Genomic DNA, 20,363 nt, shown 5'->3' with positions numbered 1-20,363 from the left:
TTTCACTCTCTGCTTGTTCTGAGTATATGCACTGTGTTTGGTTGATTTGGACCGAAAAATCATCCGTTAACCTAAATAAAACACACTGAGTTCACCTATGTCGGTCAAATCTTTGTCTTGTCCCTGTTGTCAGTCAATACACGAGCGGTCAGAATGATTGAAAGACCCCGAACATGGGAAGACCTAAACATTTATACGTGAGGAACGCCACCTAAGGTATGTTCAACACCCTTCTGTCTTCCCCCAGTATCAGCACCGACCCCTTAGGGCAGGGGTTGCCAACCAGTCAGAGGCTAAGAGCCATAATTTTAACTGTGTCACTGCAAAGAATCACATCATACACATGGACACACACTCCCATCCCTTTCCCTCACTCTCTTGCTCTCTCTTACACACACAGAGACCTCAGCTCTGCCAGATTTACTGTAAATGCCACACATCAACATAATGACAAAAATTGACTCCCACAGAACTAAGACCACAGGCCAGTCATTTTCAACAATGAACAGTGTGTGCACTGTCTTACAAACAAACTCTCAGTTCAATGTTCAGTTCATGTCTACAAACAAAAATATAATAATTTACAACAGCATTTTTTCTCTTACCATGCATGTTGCTTAGTGGGACTTCTGGCAATCCTTGCCCTCAACAATCCTTTTCAGATCTGGCTTAGACTCAGTTGTTGCCATTTGAAGCAATTCCTTCACATTTGTGTCTGTCAGAACAGACTGATGCTTTGATTTCACGTATTTCAGGGTAGAAAAAACAGATTTGCAGATGGTATGTTGACTGAAACATTGAGAGTATCTTAAGTGCAGCCTGTTTGACATTTGGGTACTTTTCCATTGGCAGACTTTTTCAGAATTCAAGGCAGGTTTCAGTTGGTCCTCTTCACAAAGATCGATCATCGTCAACTCAGCCGCAGCCTCATCTGTCACCAGCGGGGTTTTCAAACAGCCCATCTCTGCATTAAACGGGTCAAGGAAGAACGTAATCTGTGGCCTTTACAGTTGAAAATCACAGAACCGGGTCTGTTTTTGTGTAGGTTTCCAACCATTGTTGCATATGTGGCCATTTTGAGAGCGAACTTGGTAGGCCTACACTGCTTAATGGTCGTTTGCATCAATGAGCATGTGCCTGAGATGCACGTACCATAAAAAAACAGAAACACAAAATTTGACATGAACATAAGAGTGGCATGAAACCAGGCAAAGAGCCAGGCCTGCTCTAGGGTGTGTCTCGCACCTGGGGTATCCTGCAGAATTTTGCATACAAGCGGGAGGTCTAGACATGATCAGTTAAAACACAAAAGGACCTGGTATCTTGATGAGAAAACAGGATGTGGGGTGTCTCATGTAGTTGATCACAAGGAAATTGAAATTAAATTGAAACTACATCCATCACTCTGGTCATCTGTCTGGTCACCTGACCAAATGTACACACCTTCACTGTGTACATTTGGTCAGGTTGGTTCTAGGTGCACTAAAGAACCAAACACAACATACAAATGTTCTGTGTCATTATCTATGTGATCTATATCTCTTTGTACCTAAAACGATTGATTTAGAGACAAGAGTGTGTCTAGCATCAGCAAGTTGTCTATTCAGCTGGTATCCTTCTTTCCATGTGCTTCATTGATTCTGGTTCTGATCATAGCCTGCCAGAACTTGTAATTGGTCTGAAAGTCTGACTCAAAAAATAATTTCACTGGAGGAACAAACCAAACCATTGTTCAGTTTGATCAGACATGACATTTTTGCTTCAGACTGTGCTGATCTATTTGGGATGACCAATGGTCCAGGGAAGGTTTCACACCTGTAATTTGTAAATAACTGATTTGTGCTTTTGACCAGGTGTTGTGGACAGAAGTGACTCAAATGAAACACTGAAAGTTAGTCTTGTAAACAAATGTCTTTTATTTTCACAATTATTCAGATATTCACAGGAAACACTGAGTTAACAGTTTACAATTCTTATCAACCTAATAATAATAAAGTGTCACAAACTGAAAGAAATATACGCCAAAACTTTAAGCAACATAGTCTAATGGTTATTCCATATTTATTCTGTTAATCTGCTTCATATTCTTCCAGTTTTAAGTCAGTAGAGGGCAACATGAGAAAAAATATCCTGTGTGTGTGCTTTCATTGTCATGTTGTGACAAACTGTTTTCACTGAATCCAACTGATAGCCTCATCACTATCCAATCAGCTTGTACCTGTGAGGGCAGGATATCTCATACTTATCATTCCTATTCGGGCTGGTTTAATGAGCCAGAATTAAATGAGAACTACAACTAGGCCAATGAGGAAACTTACATGTACATCTAATTGAGAGCTGACACAGAGCTTACTTACACATAAAGCTAAGCTAACATAGAGCTAAGCAGATCTAAAGCTAATTACAAGCTAACATAGAGCTAGCCCTAAATCAGTTTAGTATATATGAAAGCTAGCACAGAGCCAGTAGAGAGTTGACATTGCGCTAACCCAGAGCTAAGATGGCTAAGACAGAACTGATATAAGGCTAATGTAAAGCTGATGTAGACCTAATGAAGCCCTAGCAAGGAGCTAATGTAGAGTTAATAAAAGCGTTCACAGGCAGTTGCTGCTATTATGAATACTCATAGAACTTATTATTGGTACATAGTAACAGTATTCTTGTATCAGTGTTTATCAATATTTATCAGTATTTCAGGCACTGATCTATTATTAATCCCCTGGGATATTCAGTAAACATAACATAGAACTAAATACAAGGAACTTAAAGCCAAAATGAACATCACGATAACATAGTAAGAGAAATACCGAGGCTTGTCCCGTAAACATTTAAGTAAAGACAAATAAGTCAAAACGACTGTGTAACTGTACAGGACTTTTATTGTGTACGTTGTTTGACATCACTTCCGGTTTATAGACCTTGTATAGACCAGTCTTTCAGCAGTGTCCAATTATACAGTTTGTTTTCCGGGACTCTTATGTGTGCTGCATTTCCAGCTTTTCCAGGAAGTGACATATCCCTGCAATTAACAATACTAATACTTATATAATATGCCACAATATTCCATTAAACACTGTTGTATAACACTGTCCTCAGATCAGTTTAGATTTCATCAGAGACTGCTCCTATTGGTCACCTAACAAACAGGTAATGTTGCACTGATCCCCCCCCCCCCCACAAGTTTCATGTTCCTTCAGACTTAATAAAAGTCTTATAAACGTTCTTGGCTTTGGTCCAGTATAGTTCTTTAACTACCATCATGTATGGTTCCTTTGTCCTTAAAAACCATATTTGGAGAATGTTGTCTGTCATTTAATAAATGTTCTGTTCACAGTTTGGAAGTGACTGTGTCACGGTCTGTGATGTCACTTCAGGGGGTAAACAAAAACAGTCGATGAGCTCAACGTCGTGTCCATTTGATCAGAGTCTCTGGAGATCGATACAAGAAAATCAGTTTGGCGTAAAGCTCCTCCTCTAACTCCAGCTCACCTGTCTCTCTGACCTGAGATGGAAAAAAGCCAATCAGATTACAACACAGCAGCCAATCACATCAACAAACTAAAACCAATCAGATCGATACCGACTGTATTGTATGTCACTTTTTATTGCGTTCATATTGTGTTCAAGTTTTTTGAAATGCATACCAGGAAGATGTCGGTGCAAAGTTTAAGGATTCGATCAACGCACGGCAGCTCTTCAAACATGATGGAGTGACTGATCCCACTGAAGAACTCCCTGACAAACTTCCCAATGACGAGCACCACCGAGGCATACAATCCCATAATGCTGCAGGGCCAAAGACACAAGAAGAGGAGAGAGAGGAGGAGGAAGAAAAAGAAGAGGAAGACTTGACTTTCATAGAACTTGATTTGGGATACATTTTTGACAAAAACCTAATTTTTCAAAAACACATCTTCTACTAAATAAACACTTAATAACAATAATAATAACAACAACAATAAACAATCATACACACACACACACACACACACAGAGCTAAAAGGCTAATGTACTGTTGTACTGTAATGCTCTATTCTGTGCCTAACCTAAACCAAAGCCTTCAGACAGACCACCAACTCGTCCATCCCACACCCAGCACCTTGCTCTTACGGCTTTTCCAGATTGCTAGCATAAACACCAGTGTAAATCTTTTTTTTTTAAACAGTATACCTTGGCCCAAAACAAACAGTGAAACAGAAAAAATGTCTCCCAGCATCTCCACATAAGAAGTCCAAAATAAATTTGCCAGATGAGGACAAGAAACCACCAGATGCTCTGCAAAAAAAGACAGCACTCCAGTGCTGGGATTCAGGTGACTTCTGTGTCTGTTTGTAGCTATAGCTCTGTGCTTGATCCTCCACTGGAGGTCTGCCCATCCATTTTTCAACAGGAGGCTTATACAGGAGCCACCAGCAGCCTTTAGGGGAAACATCTGCACCAAACATCTCAGTCCAACTAGATTCCCTGTGCCTTGTGAGAGATCCAATGTTCATCACCTTTGCACAGCTAACTTATAACTGCTTCTTCCCACAGGAAACAAACCTGCCCAGTGCTGGAGTCTTTAGGAAGAAAAGAAGGCTGCTCTTCTCTCTTCACTTCCCACAGCAGGTCTAACGATGAGAGATGGAAAACCATGCTCATGACCCTCACTCCAGTGATCAATCAAGGCTTGATCTTGAACAAAAGCCCTCAGTGGCGCAGACAGGGACAGCCATTAAATATTCCATTTTGACAACCCTGGCTACAACAAGCCGAGCCTCTATAGTGGCAGAGGAAAGCATACCATGGTACAGGAAACTGTTGCTGTTGTTGAAAAGCGGCTCTTCAAACAGCCACATTCCAGGCCTGAGGTCAGGAGGTTGTGTGATATCATGCGTCCTCCAAGCATCCTGTACTGACCTATAGAGAGGGCTCACTTGTAGTCCAGCAGGAACAGATGTTTATCCAGTCCAAGTCCCCCAGCCTTCCTAAGAATGAGCCTGGTAGGAGCCAACCAACAAAGAGAACAGCGGTACAGTAGGTTCTGAGCCACCTGTGATCTGAAGGCTGGTATCCTGGACCTGATGTCTATAAGACCCTGCCCTCCCTCTGCCACAGGGGGATATATGGGTGGCCCCTGCAACCAGAGAAAAGAAAAAGTCCACAAGACCTATTGGTGGAACCAGTATTTGTAACCTGTGCCACAATGAGGAGGCAACCAGGTTGTTGAACAGAATCCCTGTAGGACAGCTGGGGGAGCAGCCATTTCCATTTCGACAACTTAGCTTCCACCTTACCCAGCACTCCCTCCCTGTTCTGACTTTCCATTTCTTCACTGCCTAGATGGATATCTAAAAGCTTCAGACCCCTTGTTCCCCAACTAAGGTTCCAGGGAGGACAGGAAGGAGTCCTTAAACCCATCACCCCACCAGACAGGCTCCACTCTTCCCCGAGTTTACCCTGGCCAAGAAGGCTCTCTCATACCATGCCGACCTCTAATTCATTAACATTCCCCTGGTCCCGGACAAAAACACTGATATCATCAGCATAAGCTGATACAACGACAGGGGAACTGCCAGCCAACCTAGGCAGAGAGAAACCTCTCAGCCTGGACCTCAACCTGTGGAGAAGTGGCTCGATAGTCACCCTGTAGAGCTGGCTTGAGACGGGGCAACCCTGTCTAATCCTCCTAACTGGTACAGGAAGTGAACTTCTTTGCTCACACACAAGAAAAAGATTAGGAAAAGGGGCAGATGAGTGGCTGTCACGTACCGATACCAAAACAATAAACAAAATTTCTGTATTGTCTTACTTTTACATGTTACTATCGGCACTGCTATTGCTAAGACTACTACTTAAAATCACTAATACAACTGCTTAGGAACTACTGTTACTGTTGCTACAAGTACTGGTACAATCACTACTACTACTTGTGTCAGTGTTACTTACATTACCACTACAGACCACTATTGTTACTGCTACTATTACTGCTACTAGTGCTAGTGCCAGTGTTGTGCCTGAATGTGTTCATATTTTGGGGCGAACGTGAACTGAACATGCTGTATTTCCACTTGATGAATGTTATTGTGAACGCATTCATTCTGGTGTTTGTGAACGGCACTCTCTCACAGTATAACTTAAGGATGACATCACTTTCGTGATGCAGTGCTTATCACAGTGCTTATTGCAGTGTGTCTAATGAAATAATATTTTTGTTATTCCAGTAGGTCATGTGTACCCATATCCAGCCAGGAAGCCCAGACTTGGAGGACTGACTTTATCACTGAACACAAACAGCTGAAGCCCTGCCTCCCTCCTGTCACTCATTGAAGCTCCACCCCCTACAAGAACCAGGCTGGCAGCTGGTTGGTCAACGATCCACCACTCCTGGAATTCCTGGCTCTGATTGGTTGACCGTTCCAGTGCGAGCAAGATGTCCTTGTAGTGGCCATCTGGTTGGAGGAAAGAAGTCACATGATTGGAAGTGAGATGTTTTTAAAGGTTAACAGCGCAAGGCACTAAAAACTGAATTGTCTCTGAAACTTTGTTCTCACTGTGGGTCTTTGTGCATATCTTTGTGGGGTTTTTTGAGTTCTGAGTATCTTTTTGTGTCTTTTTTAATACAATATGTCTGCCCTTTATGTTAATTTCTTGAATTAAAAACAAACTGTGATTTCAGTTTGCTGAACTGCTGGACTTTGTTTAGAATAATGACTGTGCATAAATGTAAACACCTGTGTAAAGCTGTTCAATTGGTTTTGCATTAGAATCGCTGGGAGCGCGAATGAAACATGGAAACACATCTTGTATCACCCTGAAAACAAACAGAAAAACAAAAGACATGATGAAGACATGATGAGACTGTTCCCACAAGAATCTTCACATTTTACACATGAAGCTGTTAAAGAGACAGAGTTTCGCTACACCTCCTGCTCCTACATGAAGTATTTGACAGAACAGATGAAATCTGTGACATATTTATGTCTTTCAGTGTTAGTTACATTAAAAAAATCATATGTAGAAAAATCAAATGTAGAAACTGTACCTATAAAAACAAAACAAGCCCTAGAGTCCCAGTCGCAGTACTCACACAGGAAGTGTCCTCGTTCCATTCAGCAACTGGATCAGCTCCAGACGAGTCTGATCATCCAGGTAGGTCACATGTTTACCTGAAGCAAGCTCCACTTTTGCCCCCAGACTCAAGTTCCTGTTAGAAAAATATTTTCAGGGTCTTTCACCTCCACTACTACTACTTTTGCTACTTCAACTTTTATCACTGAGGTCACTACTTCTCCTACTGCAGAGATTACTACTGCAACAGAAACTTCTAAACCAAGTACTACTACTGACACTCAGCGCCAACTGGTGCTTGATCAGTCTAGGACACAGTTAGGTGAAAGTTTTGATGATTGATTACTGATCAGTGGGGTAAAGCTGACCTTTGGACAGTCCAGGACACAGTCAGCGGGAAGTGGTCTAGATTGAGCACCTGACTCAAGTATTGCCTGCTGGGAGGACTGATGGTCCAGAGGGAGTTACTGCTGCCCTGCAGCTCCGCCACTGTCACATCCTCATGACCATATGCCTCCAAGAACTGCAAGGCACTCTAGGAAATACAGGCCAAAGAGTTACAAGAGTTATGGGAAAAAATACAAGCTGTAGTACCAGTACTGCAATCATTGTGTGTAGTAGTCCTGCAGAGAGGTTACAGGTGTGTAGCTGTAGAAGCTGATGAAGGAGCTGAAGTCTTCCTCAGTCAGATCTTTGAGCTGATTCTGCTGTGCACTCATTGTGAAGATAGGCTGTTGACAACAACATATCGGTTATTGATACTTCTATTATTACATGTACTATTATTACTGTTAGTACTACCAGTGATACAACCTCTTCCACCTCTACTACTGTTGCATACTGCTACCACTAATTCAGGCAATATTCTGTGTGCAGAACAAATGTGTTGGTGCAGATGTAGTACAGCTGTAGTGCAGATGAGTTTACCTGGAAGCCTCCTAGTGTAATGGTGAGAGAGACATCGAGTGGTCGGTTGACAACTCCGGCTACAGACTTAATGAGCGACATGAAGAGCAGTGGAAACCAGACGATGCAGATGAGCAGCAGTACAATCAAACCACCCATCCCGTACTTCACTACCCGCTTCTTCTTCTGACCACGAGGCTGAGGGTACCTCTGTGTACAAATACACACAAATATTTAAAGAGTTTTGGTGCAGGTAAGGACCCTGCAGCTTCTGCACAGGGTCTGCTGTGTCTCCTTCCTCTGGAATAACCAGAGAGTCCGACTCTGCTGAGGCCTTTAAATCTGAACTAAATAACAGCCCATTATGGATATTTTTCAGGCAGTACAAATAGCCAATACTTACCTGTTTCTCTTGGCTAATACTGATAAGATAACCGATAATTTCACATTTTTTGTTGATTAAACATAAGCACATAACTGTAACAGTTTATGCACATCTGAGGGTAAAAAGGCTGAGATGGATGATTTAATAGTCCACAGCTCTAATGTTATGTTAGAACTCATTTTTTCCCTTCTCTCTGAACTTGTGCTACAAAGTACAGCCATGTTTTCTTCCTCTGAATCTGTAAAACACATCCAAATGTTTGGCTCTCTGGTCTACACTGCGAGGCTGCACCCAGGTGAAGCAGCACATACAGAGACACACCTTCTCTGACTCCCTCCAGCACTTTAAGACGAAGCAGTGGGCATAGACATCCTCCACACAGATCCAAGAGGACAGAGACAGAGTGGTGTCTGTCCACACCCAGTCCATCACAGCCCTCAGCTCCGTTAGGAAGGGAACCAGACGGAAACTAGCAGCAAACAGGCAGATAGCAAAACAGGTAAAGACAGGCAGACAAAGGTAACCCACAGTTGCAAGAAAAAGTATGTGAACCCTTTGGAATTGCTTGGATTTCTGCATAAAATTGGTCATAAAATATGTTCTGATCTTCATCTAAGTCATATCACTAGACAAATGCAGTCTGCTTAAACTAATACCGCACAAAAAATGTTCATGTTTTTATTGAACACAACACGTAAACATTCACAGTGCAGGGTGGAAAAAGTATGTGAACCTTTGTATTTAATAACTGGTTGACCCTCCTTTGCCAGCAATAACCTTAACCAAACGTTTCCTGTAGTTGCAGATCAGACCTGCACAACGGTCAGGAGGAATTTTGGACCATTCCTCTGTACAAAACTGTTTCAGTTCAGCAATATTCTTGGGATGTATGGCGTGAATCGCTCTCTTGAGGTCATGCCCCAGCATCTCAACCAGGTTGAATTCAGGACTTTGACTACGCGTATTTTCTTCTGTTGAAGCCATTCTGTTGTTGATTACTTCTGTGCTTTGGGTTGTCGTCCTGTTGCTTCAAACCCAAACCATGATACCCCCTCCACCATATTTCACAGTTGGGATGAGGTTTTGATGTTGGTGTGCTGTGCCATTTTTTCTCCACACATAGCGTTGTGTGTTCCTTCCAAACAACTCAATTTTGGTTTCATCTGTCCACAGAATATTTTGCCAGTAGTGCTGTGGAACATCCAGGTGCTCTTTTGCAAACTTCAAATGTGCAGCAGTGTGGTTTTTGTAACCCTTTCCAGCTTCATGAAACAAGTCAACAATTCTTGATTGTAGATCTTCTAAGAGCTCTATTGTGCCAGGCATGGTTCACATCAGGCAATGCCTCTTGAGAACAGCAAACTCAAAACTGGTGTGTGTTTTTTTATAGGGCAGGGCAGCTCTTGGAGAAGTCTAGCCTAGGTCCTAGGCTAATGACTTCTGTGCAGGGTGGAAAAAGTATGTGAACTCCTAGGCCCTAGAAGTTCACATACTTTTTCCACCCTGCACTGTGAATGTTTGCATATTGTGCTCAATAAAACGTGAAAACTTATCATTTTTTGTGCGGTATCAGTTTAAGCAGACTGTGTTTTTCTAGTGATGTGACTTAGATAAAGATCAGAACATATTTTATGACCAATTTATGCAGAAATCCAAGTAATTCCAAAGAGTTCACATACTTTTTCTTGAAACTGTATGTCAGCACTCAGGGAGTAAAAAATAATGTCTGGGAACTTTGTTTTGACCAGTGTGAGAGTCAGGTGACAACCAAGAAGTAGATGGACAGTGTATATTTCCTTTTTTGTGGAGCTAGGCCAATAGTTGACCCTGCTTATAGCCATCATGCTAAGCTAGGCTAATAGTTTCCTTGGGGAATCTGTATGGGCTGTCCTGCACTCCGACGATGACTCACCCCTGGAACAGGAAGAGGTTGAGGTAGTTGTAACTCTTTGTCAGGAAGTTTCCAAGAACTCGTGTCGGGTAGCCAGATCGAATCTGATAGGCCGACAGGCCGAAGTAGACACATTTGACAAAATACCAGAGCTGAGCTACCAGGTTCTGATTGAACCGCCTGGAGACAGACAGACAGACAGACAGACAGACAGACAGAAATCAGGTGTTATTTACAACATTGGTCTTTGGTACACGCCCAACAAGTTACTGATTTGTCGGCACAGTAATTTATCAGTATCTGAGGTAACCTGAAATCTGTGTTGTGGTGATATTTTGAACAAATGGAGTTACATCAAACACCTGCAGCTACCTGCTGCTGCTGATCAATGTTACTGTTAGCACTAAATGTTGCTGTGGCTAACTGCTATTATCAGTGATCAGTGGAACTCCTTGTAACATAATCTAAATGATGATTTGGGACCTGAATGCTATTGATTCAGACAGTTCTTGATTATGTTAATGAGCCAGCAGGTAAAGGTGAATTACCTTTCAGTGACTGTTGGCAGGATGAAGAACATCCAGAAGTGAATCCCAAAAACCAAAATCACCTGAAAAACCAACTTCCCCAAAACAGTCTTCCTCAAATACAGAGCCCTGTCTATCACCATGGTACCTGCAGACAGATAGGGCCAGTGAGAGGGGTAAAAAGACAGACTGTTAAACAGACCAACAGACAGACAGGTAGACATACCAAACTGGATCAAAACCATCACCAAGAAAGCTTCCGGAACTTGGTCTTCTGAGAGGGAGGAAGTGATGTCAGCAGCTGCTGAGTGTTTCTGGGAAATTTAAATCAAATCAAATAGAATCAAACGCAATCCATTCAGATAAATAAAATTTGAGCGAGTGAAACATGATGTGATGTAAATGAGACTTTACTCCGAAGGCCCAAAAGCCAAAGACGATGATGATAAAGTCAACAGTATCGGCGAGGAACATGAGGACGTAAACATCAGTCACGGCGCTGTACTCTGGTTGGACGAGAGCTCTGAAGAACTGAAGGACGGGATGGTAGAGAGACATACACCTATCACACAGAGAGAGAGAGTGTTTCATGAAACATAAGTGACTTTGTGTAGTAAAGACTTCACATGTATGTCTGGCTATACCAGTTCGCTCTCTGCTAAAACACGCTGGTTTGTCTGTGTTTCTTTTTATGGTTAACAAGAACAACACAGACCCAGTAAGTGGTTTTATTCATGTTTCTTGTTATCCTTGTTATCCCTTTGCTTAAGAATGACTCCCATGCAGCTTTGTGACTGAAACATTAAACAGCTATCGGGAAATGGAAGTTAAACTTTTAGACATTAAAATTATAACTTCCAATTACATAAGTATACCTGCTAACCAAGTACGTCTTGGCCCTGATGGAAAGTTCTCTGAGTTTCTCCAGCAGCAGATTGAACCTGCTGGGCTGCTGAGCTCTGGAACTCACACTGCCTGAAAACGAATGAGGAAGAAGAGTAATATGTTTATTTATATCATAATCACCAGGCTATCAATTTTCTACCTCTGATAGTCAGGGTACCAGTGGAACACCATGGGATCCCGAAGTGTTCTGCGACCTTTTGATAGCATTCAAGTTCATGTGCCTGAACCAGCTGACTCCTTTCAACATGAAGGAGCTGTGGTTTTCCTCTGAGCTCACTAGGGCAACCAAGCAAACTTCACCAGCTTGCAGTGAGAGCCCAAAGCGAATGACCGTAAGTGAAGGTTGTAGATGTTTGTAGAGTTTGAAGGACAAGTGATTGAAACAAACAGAAACACATCATCTGCAAAGAGCAGAGATACAATCTCAAGGTCACCACCAGGTGTGACACTTTATTAGTTGGAGCTCTGGACTCCTCTTCAAAACTGGCACACCACCTTGGTTTGCTAGTCCAACCATGACAAGTCAACCAAGACAGCCCAACAGTGTCCAGAGCTTTCACAGTCTCACAGTGACTCTCATCCATACTGACAACACAGAGCTGTTGAACTACCTCAAAGACCTCTGTCACAGAACTGGAAGTCTTCCAGTTCTGCCTTCTCTAAGGAGGACAAGTTAGTCAGGTTTAAGAATTCAGTCAGTCAGGTTTAGGAATTCCGTCCAGGTCAGCGGTTCCACCTCTACTGAAAACAGTCTGGACTAATCCTCTCAAGGAAAGTTTGTTAGAACCTCTTTGAGACAGACTGCTAGTCCCCATGCCCCCCATACCTGAGGTGTTTCTTCTTTTAACTCCAGATACCTGTCTGCTGCTGCAGGAGTCACATGGGTCAAGAGACCTGAGAGGACTCTACCTGCTGGAGAGTGCAGCTGGGTAGAGCTGGACCGTGTCCGTCTCCTGCCTCGTCGACGCAATGTGTTGGCGGCGTCGGCCAGATCTGTGGGGATGGTAATGTGGGTGGAGTCCTGGTTGCCATGGTGATGAAAAGTGTCCGTCTCCAGGGTAACAGTCTGGTCCCACAGTCCGTGACACTGCAGTAGAGGAGAAAGGTGGAGTACATCTTAGAATAATTTATTAGATATTTTTTTAGCATTGCTCAGTGATATTACAATTTAGTATTTTTTTTACCTTGAGTATTGCTCGGTGGTAGAACAAAGCAAGCAGCTGCAGTAGGTCGTACAGGACATAGCCTTCCTTCTTCTCCACCCCGAGAATGTTCGGGGGGTGGAATGGTTTGGAGCGGTCCACCTCCAGCTTCTGATTGAATGGAAAGAAACCAAACTGGAAGAAGTACTTGATGACAATGGTTACCTGAGGACAGACAGGTAGAATGAATACAACACCTGTTGGCAGATATAAAGAAGTGCAAAATAAAGTTAAATAACAGAAACACAGCAACATCCACCTCAGTGTAGATGATCGCCGTCATCCAGAAGGTCTTACTGGGTCGAGGAACCGACAGCGTCCCCCACAGAAACACCAGAACAGGAAGTACCAGTGTCAGACAACTGGCAGACACCATGTGATTCAACACGATGACCAGATAACACACTGTCTCTGACCTGAGAAAAGGAATGTTTGAATATCAGCAGCCACACAGAAATCTGGAGAGACCTTTGGTGCAGAGTTTACCTGGCTGCAAGAATGTTGTAAAGGGCATAACACAGCTGCAGCAGCTGGTGCTGGTTGCTGTAAAAACAGTCTGATGACTCCAGCCCCTCATCGTAGAAAGTCCTGAAACATGGAGTGAAGCAGAGTGTGAATCACCAGCAGCCTACAGATGAATGATCTCTGTGAGTCACCTGTGACTCACCTGTTCCTCAACAGCTCGCTGGCCGTCAGCTCCTGAGTGTGAGATACCAGCGGACAGGAAGTAGACACAGAAGCAGACATGAAGTCACTCTGCTCCCCTGAGGCTTGCAGCTGCTTTCTGAATCCTGACCCCACTACTTCCATCTTCCTGCTCCTATATTTCCCCGCCTCTTCCTCCTGCAGGTCCAGGCCAAGAGCAAGGCTGTAAGAAGGAGGGAGGACGAGGGAGGATGGGGAAGTGGGGGAGGGGGTTCTGGTGAAGGTTTGAGTTGGCTGTTTGTCAACAGGACGTTGATTTGATTCTTCACCACTGGTCAAACAAACAGAGAGAAATACTAGATCACCAACATCCAAGTGACTGAGCTAATACTTAGCTAATTTGTTGCCCAAAAACCTGCACACAGATACACCTGTCACTGGGAGGCTAACATGCTAACAAGGACTTCCTCACTCTCTGACTACATGTCTGTTGACCTGCCTGCCTGCTTTCCTGCCTGCCGGTCTGTCTGTCTGATTCAGGTGAACACTGAACACACTGAAAGTCTTCATGTTGATTTTACTACAGGAGAACCAACCTGTGAGTCCAACTGAGCCTTTCTTCTGAGGATGACAATGAGGAGGAAGACTCGACTCTCTCCATCCTGGACAGTTTGGGTCGCCATCTTTGGCTGGTTTTAGCCACGAGGACTTCTGGGTCACCTTCAGCTGTGTCTGGTTTAACTCCTGAGGATGGAGCCATTACGGATTCCTCTCCTGATTCTGGTTCTGGTTTTGGTTTTGGTTTAGATGCATAATCTCCTACTGGTTTAATTTCCAGTTTCTCTTTCATTTTCAGACCTCCTACTTCTTCTCCTGCTGTGTCAGGACTCACTCCATCTTCTTCTACTTCTTCCTCTTCCCCTTGTCTCTCTGCTGAGGTCTGAGCCTCAGCCTCATGGGAACTGTAGTCCATGACTGTCTCTCTGGAACTTTTCATCATCTGTTCATGGTAGTAAACGCGGATTGCCTCTCTGGTAGGAACATTACCCTGAATGAACAGAAGACAAATCAACTCTACTGATGCAGCCATAGCGGATATCTTTGTCGTGATTCCAATATTTCCACCTACTGTGGTGGACTGCAGTCCTGACTGCATACCTGCTTGGCCTGCTGCATTAGCATGCAGCGCTCAATACGGAGGACGGTGGAGATGTCGATGTGTTCCTGACACAGACCTCTGAGCCAGGCCGTCAGAGAATCCAACAGAGCCGACAGCAGAACCCAACAGAACCGCAATGTGTTGAAGAACCGACGCAGCACTGTGTCTGAAACACAAAACATCAGCTGATGATTGTTGTCCTCGTGGTTCACAAACACATCCTGGTGATAACAACGGAGCAAAGAGGACTGAATGTTTTCAGACAGCACAGATCGGAGGTAAAACAGGAACATAAGTTTTAAGTGGAGAATGAGACAAAGACTCATCATCATGATGGAACTACAAAAGTCCTCAATGGTCCTGTTACAGAGTGAGGCTTCTGTCCTGACAAACGATCTCCAGTCTACTACAACAGCATCACATGGTCTAATTACTGCACTGCAGATTCCTGTGGTGATGAATGTGATGCTCCAGCTGGTTGGCCTCCTACCTGGTCCTTCCTCTTTCTCTTGCTCCTCCTCCTCTCTGTGCTCCTCCGTCTCCTCCATCACTTCTATACCTGCTGAACACGTGGAGGAGTCACAATTAGCCGGTTGGTTCAGATTACACCACACATTGTCTGATTAACATGAACACTTTGGCCTCAGTGGCTGATTGGCTTCCTGTGGTTACACAGTAAACTGACTGACATCTGGATGAAACACTTTAAATTTCATATTTTACACCCATGTTTTCTTTCTGAATCAATGTTTTAACTAGTTTTATTGCCCAGTAGTGCACTTTGAATTACATTTGTATTATATTTTGCTCTGTACACACTCCATTTCAATGAAAAAATAACAAATCAATTTCAATTTTTTTTTTTAAGTAACAGAAACATGCAATTTATGTTGAAGTGAAATGTTGTCCAAGCCTTCATTAAACTTGCACATCCCAACGTAGTGTATGTCAAGGATTTCATCTTTTCAACTCTTTTGTCAAGAAATATGTTGACTTATTGTCATTAAATGTTATTACAACAGATGTCATCATGTACAAACTCAAACTTTTCTTTTGAAGTGAGTCCAGTTTGAACAGGTGATTTAACATACACTATATGGACAAAGGTGTCCAGACACCTTTCTTTATTGGCCTGTTTTTCGGGGGTTGGGCTCGGCCCCTGAGTTCCAGTGAAGGGAAACCTTAATGTTTCAGCAAACCAAGACATTTTCTAAAAGGTCATCCCCAAATTTTTAAGGACTTCCTTAAAATTACTCACAGACTGGTAAGATAAGCACCCACAGGTCCTTCACCCTCATGCTGGCTCTCCACAAGGTGTGTGCTGAGTCCACTCCTGTATGCCATCTATGCCAATGACTGTACTCCCATCCACCCCATCAACATAATAATCAAGCTCATGGACGACACCTACTCCTCACAGGAGGAGACGAGAGGCATACAGGGACGAGGTGCAGAGGTTGACAGAGTGGTGTGTCAGGAACAACGTGACTTTCAATACCAAAAAACTAACAAGGTGGTCACGGACTTCATGAAAGACCAAGCTGACCCTGTCCCTCCCCAAATCAACAGTGAATCTGTGGAGAAGGTCTCAGAGGGTTAAAGTTCAGAGAACACCTCCTGGATAGCAAAAACCACAGCAGTGGTGAGGAGGGCCCAGCAGCGACTCGACTTCTTGAGAGTACTCAGAAGAAAAGTGAAAAGTGTTGATGACCTTCTACCGCTCTGCCATGGAGAGCGTGCTGGTTTTTCCATCATAGTGTGGTACCCTGGCTGCACAACAGCTGACAAGAAAGAGCTGCAGAGAATTAAAGTCAGCCGAAAAGACGGTTGGCTGCCCTCTGCCCTCCCCCCTCCCTTAATGACGTCACCAGCTTGCAATGTTTCTACAGGACCAGAAAGATCCTTTGCAACCACTTCCACTTTGAATACCACCTGCTCAGCCTGCTGCCCTTGGGATGGAGCTACATGAGTATCAAAGGCAGAACAAAAAGACTGGAAAAACAGCTTTCATCCGTAGGCATTAGGACACTGAACTCCCACAATAGCCACTAACTTTCCTTACATTTTACTAACATGTGCAATAAGTAATCTGCAAAAAGTGCAATAATAGGGCTCAAAAGGGCACCTGATCTCAATGCATTGTGTGCTGTGGTCATCATTTTTGCAGGCACAAGTTTTTTGTTTATGTCACTTCGCGTTAGATACGGTGCTGCGAGAGAGCATGAGAGACACACTATGGAAAAAAATGGACCGTACAAAAGAGACAGGCAATGGATTGTACAGAGATTTTAATTCTATTACTACTCTGCTGCACCTGCTACTATCATTATTGTTACTACTATTGTTGTCATAATCACCATAGTACCTTCTGTATACATCATTATCATTATCTACATTATCTTCCTCTCTCTCTCTCTCTCTCTCTCTCTCTCTCTCTCTCTCTCGCTGTCTGTCTGTCTCTCTCTCTCTCTCTCTCTGGCCGAGTCGGGGTCTGCTCTGAGGTTTCTGGCTTCTAAAAGGCAGTGTTTCCTCTCCACTGTGGCCAAGTGCTTGCTGATGGGGGGATGTTGGGTTCTCTGTATTACAAAATTTAATTAAAGAAGTTGATCTAGACTGGCTCTAATTGGAAAGTGTCATGAGGTAACTTTTGTTGTGAATTGGTGCTCTTTAAATAAACTGAACTGAAACTGAATTGAATTGGTGTTCATTTATTCTTGTCTTTATTGCTTGCTCTTGTTTCTATAAAGTTTTAATTAGTTTTATTGTCCAGTAGTGCACACTTAATTTCATTTCAATTTCATTGTATAAGTGACTATGCATTTACAATAAAGACTATCTTATCTTATTCTAGCATAACTGTGCCCCAGTGCACAAAACAAGGTCCATAAAGACAGAGATAACAGAGAGACAACACCTGCTCTTCTCTTCTCTTGCTCATCCTTCTTCTCACCTCCTCTCTTCTCCTCCCTCCTGCTCTTTCGGTCAGAGGAGTTCTTCTTCCAGAGTTTCTTTTGGTTGTTGCGAGCTCGCATTGCTGTTCTAGAGTCTGTTATCCAGGCATGATAGACAAACTGACCAAAACAAACAGACAGCCAGTTCAAAATAACACCAGTTCACCCTGTAAACTTCATTTAACTTTATTCCCTTTCATGACACATCACTGTTTTACATGCCTGACCTCCTCCCCGCCCTCCACCATCATCATCAAAAGACCAAATTATGAAAGTATCTTCAGAAACAAAGCTGTTTTTCCCTTTAACAGGGTAAATCTAACACAAAGAGTCTAGAAGCACCAGATCTCCCTTGGAGACTTGTGGTTGAACATTTTAACTGCATTTAGTCCTCCAGCCTCATTTTAGGTTGTTGGAACTGAGAGGAAAACCTGTAGACACTAGTTAAAAAGTTCTGCCAAGGTGGTCTCTTAGACAGCAGACTGACAATATTCTCCTAACAAAGTGGTGAAAAATAATTTTTCAAAGTGGGGCAAAGGGCCATTAGGGGGTCCCAGAGGATCCCAGCAAAAAGTAGAATGATTTAATTTCACTATAATTCTGTCCATAAGTAACACAATGAGAGAATGTATCTCATACTCAGTGTCCCTACACTGGTGTGTCCAATAAGAAACGAGCTTGGAGAAGTATGACCATGCTCACCTGGAAGGCTGATTTCTCAGGCAGTTCCTCCTCCTTCTTCTTGTCCTCTTCCTCCTTCTTTTCCTCCTCCTCTTCCTCCTCACTGTCTGTCTCAAAAAGGTAATAGTCCCCACTCCTGACCACTGCAGGTAGACAATTTACTTAGAAACAAAGACCAAAGATTTGAGTGGTTGTTTTTGGTCTGTTTCTAACATATGGTTACCATGGCTACCCAATCTGCTGCCTAAATCAAACTGTGACAGGAAACAAAAAAGAATAAAAAAGAAAATAATAATAACAAAAAAACATAAAAAGTTAACAAAGTCTAAAAATAACATGTCAACAGTATAAAGACAGGACAAATTAACTCTTCACGATCATCTCCCCCTGTGGAATCACACCATCTGACTTCCTTAAGCCTCCCTGACAGTTATCACCCATCGGTGGGTGTTGTTTTCAGACTCACTGGAGGCGTGGTTTACCCAGGGTCTCCACCATTCTGTCTGCCGATGCCCCTTCTTGTTTTCTTGACCTATAAATGAAAATATGACCATAAAACAAACAGAAGTACATCTCTGTGTATCTTATACTGTTATCAGGCAACCGTTGCTTGTTTACAGACCGTCAGTGTTGAAGCTGTCTTGGGTCAAACTCAGCATTTTCTCTTTTCCTCTGCGGAACTTCTGCTGTCGAGATTTAATCCTCTCCATCCTGAAGGAAATACAGAGACAGGAAGCTTTGGACAAACAAGAAAAGTGTGTCCATCAACACTTGGTGCAGGTGAATTAACGGTGAGAAGCAGCAGCTGATGTTTAAACATGATGTCCAAGTCCAGATTTTATCAAGTCAAGTCAGGGTGTCTACAGCAGTTCTAGAGTGACTCCTGTACTTGTTTCCAGAGGAGGGTTGTATTATACTTGATGTTGTCTTATATTTGTGAAACTTGTCTCGTGAACATTCTGACATTGTCTTATCCTGGTCTTGTGGGTGTTTGACTCATTTTACCACAGAATTATCTCCATCCTAAGCTTCATAAGAGCATTCTGACTTGAACTTGTCTCAGTGTCCTCTAATTCATCTTGTTATTGACTTGTCTTGGTGCTGCTTTGACGTGGACTTCCCCCGGTCGCACGTCTGTTGGGACTCAGTCCTGACTCATCTCAAGGCTGAGTCTTTGACTGCAGCTGTGAGTGTGTCTTACTGTCTCTTTAGCATGTCCATGGATGTCTTCTCTACCTCCAGTCTTGCTCTGACAGCTTTCACTGTGGATGCCTCGATCAGCTCTGCCCCCCTGCAACACACACACACACACACACACACACAAACATTAACATGATGCGACTGTGTGTGAGTTGATGTGTGTGTGTTTATGTGTATGTGCAAATGTGTACCTAGAGGCCAGTAGTTGTGTATTTTGCAGGTCCAGGACCACATACAAGAAATAGTGACTCCTGAAGACCCTTCTCTGGAGTAACAGGAAACAGAAACAGACTCCATCCCAGATGATCCCTGCTTCATCACTTGGCAACTCACACTGCTTACTGCTTTGCTGCTCCGCTTCAGGAAGTGACATGTCAGTACATCAACAACAGACAGACAGACAGGTAGGCAGACAGGCAAACTGTTAACATACGTTTGGTGTATCCTTTGATGGTGCAGGCCAAACTGAAGAGCTGAATCAGCCAGCAGTGATTGAACACCAGCGACTTAATGAAACCACAGGCCAGGATCTGGACAGACACACAGCCAGTTTCACTTGATTATGAAGATGTTGATGATAATGTTGATGATGACAATGATGATGCATCTTACCGACAGAATATTCTTCATGGTGATGACGAACATGTTGTAGCCAATCAGACAGTCCCAGTACACCAGAATGGATCTGACCGGTTTCAGCAGCAGGTCTCCACCCACCAACAGGAAGTAGAAACAGGCCACCAGGTAACCCATACAGAAGATACTGATCCTGGAACAGGAAGCAGAAAGATGTGGAAACCCATGCAATAACAGGAGAAAAGTCTGGATGCAATCCCATATTTTATGACTTAATCCTGAAT

At 43.2% G+C, this 20,363-nt stretch overlaps 1 protein-coding gene across 5 annotated transcripts in view; it reads right to left on the bottom strand.

Annotated features, from left to right (window-relative positions):
• Positions 1-1,892: 1,892 nt before the first annotated feature.
• LOC124049462 (piezo-type mechanosensitive ion channel component 2-like) overlaps positions 1,893-20,363 on the bottom strand; it is a 37,463-nt gene continuing 18,992 nt past the window's right edge. For all 5 annotated transcript variants that reach the window (XM_046371136.1, XM_046371137.1, XM_046371138.1 and 2 more), the window contains 30 exons: positions 20,116-20,272; positions 19,937-20,033; positions 19,695-19,860; positions 19,505-19,594; positions 18,926-19,014; positions 18,770-18,835; positions 18,325-18,446; positions 17,622-17,742; positions 15,162-15,230; positions 14,671-14,837; positions 14,109-14,560; positions 13,535-13,843; positions 13,354-13,455; positions 13,127-13,283; positions 12,850-13,032; positions 12,575-12,752; positions 11,635-11,734; positions 11,174-11,321; positions 10,986-11,073; positions 10,781-10,907; positions 10,254-10,412; positions 8,663-8,810; positions 7,978-8,166; positions 7,689-7,781; positions 7,419-7,585; positions 7,070-7,186; positions 6,714-6,793; positions 6,218-6,431; positions 3,645-3,786; positions 1,893-3,502 (listed from right to left, as the gene is read on the bottom strand). In XM_046371136.1, coding sequence (XP_046227092.1) covers positions 3,401-3,502; positions 3,645-3,786; positions 6,218-6,431; positions 6,714-6,793; positions 7,070-7,186; positions 7,419-7,585; positions 7,689-7,781; positions 7,978-8,166; positions 8,663-8,810; positions 10,254-10,412; positions 10,781-10,907; positions 10,986-11,073; positions 11,174-11,321; positions 11,635-11,734; positions 12,575-12,752; positions 12,850-13,032; positions 13,127-13,283; positions 13,354-13,455; positions 13,535-13,843; positions 14,109-14,560; positions 14,671-14,837; positions 15,162-15,230; positions 17,622-17,742; positions 18,325-18,446; positions 18,770-18,835; positions 18,926-19,014; positions 19,505-19,594; positions 19,695-19,860; positions 19,937-20,033; positions 20,116-20,272 — 4,399 coding nt within the window. In that variant the 3' untranslated portion in view covers positions 1,893-3,400. The remainder of the gene's footprint in view (positions 3,503-3,644; positions 3,787-6,217; positions 6,432-6,713; positions 6,794-7,069; positions 7,187-7,418; positions 7,586-7,688; positions 7,782-7,977; positions 8,167-8,662; positions 8,811-10,253; positions 10,413-10,780; positions 10,908-10,985; positions 11,074-11,173; positions 11,322-11,634; positions 11,735-12,574; positions 12,753-12,849; positions 13,033-13,126; positions 13,284-13,353; positions 13,456-13,534; positions 13,844-14,108; positions 14,561-14,670; positions 14,838-15,161; positions 15,231-17,621; positions 17,743-18,324; positions 18,447-18,769; positions 18,836-18,925; positions 19,015-19,504; positions 19,595-19,694; positions 19,861-19,936; positions 20,034-20,115; positions 20,273-20,363) is intronic.

This window comes from Scatophagus argus, chromosome 18 (genome assembly GCF_020382885.2).
Source record: "Scatophagus argus isolate fScaArg1 chromosome 18, fScaArg1.pri, whole genome shotgun sequence".
In the NCBI taxonomy this organism is placed as follows: domain Eukaryota; kingdom Metazoa; phylum Chordata; class Actinopteri; family Scatophagidae; genus Scatophagus; species Scatophagus argus.
Note: the sequence above shows the minus strand (reverse complement) of the source record. Positions and strands in the feature narration are given on the sequence as shown.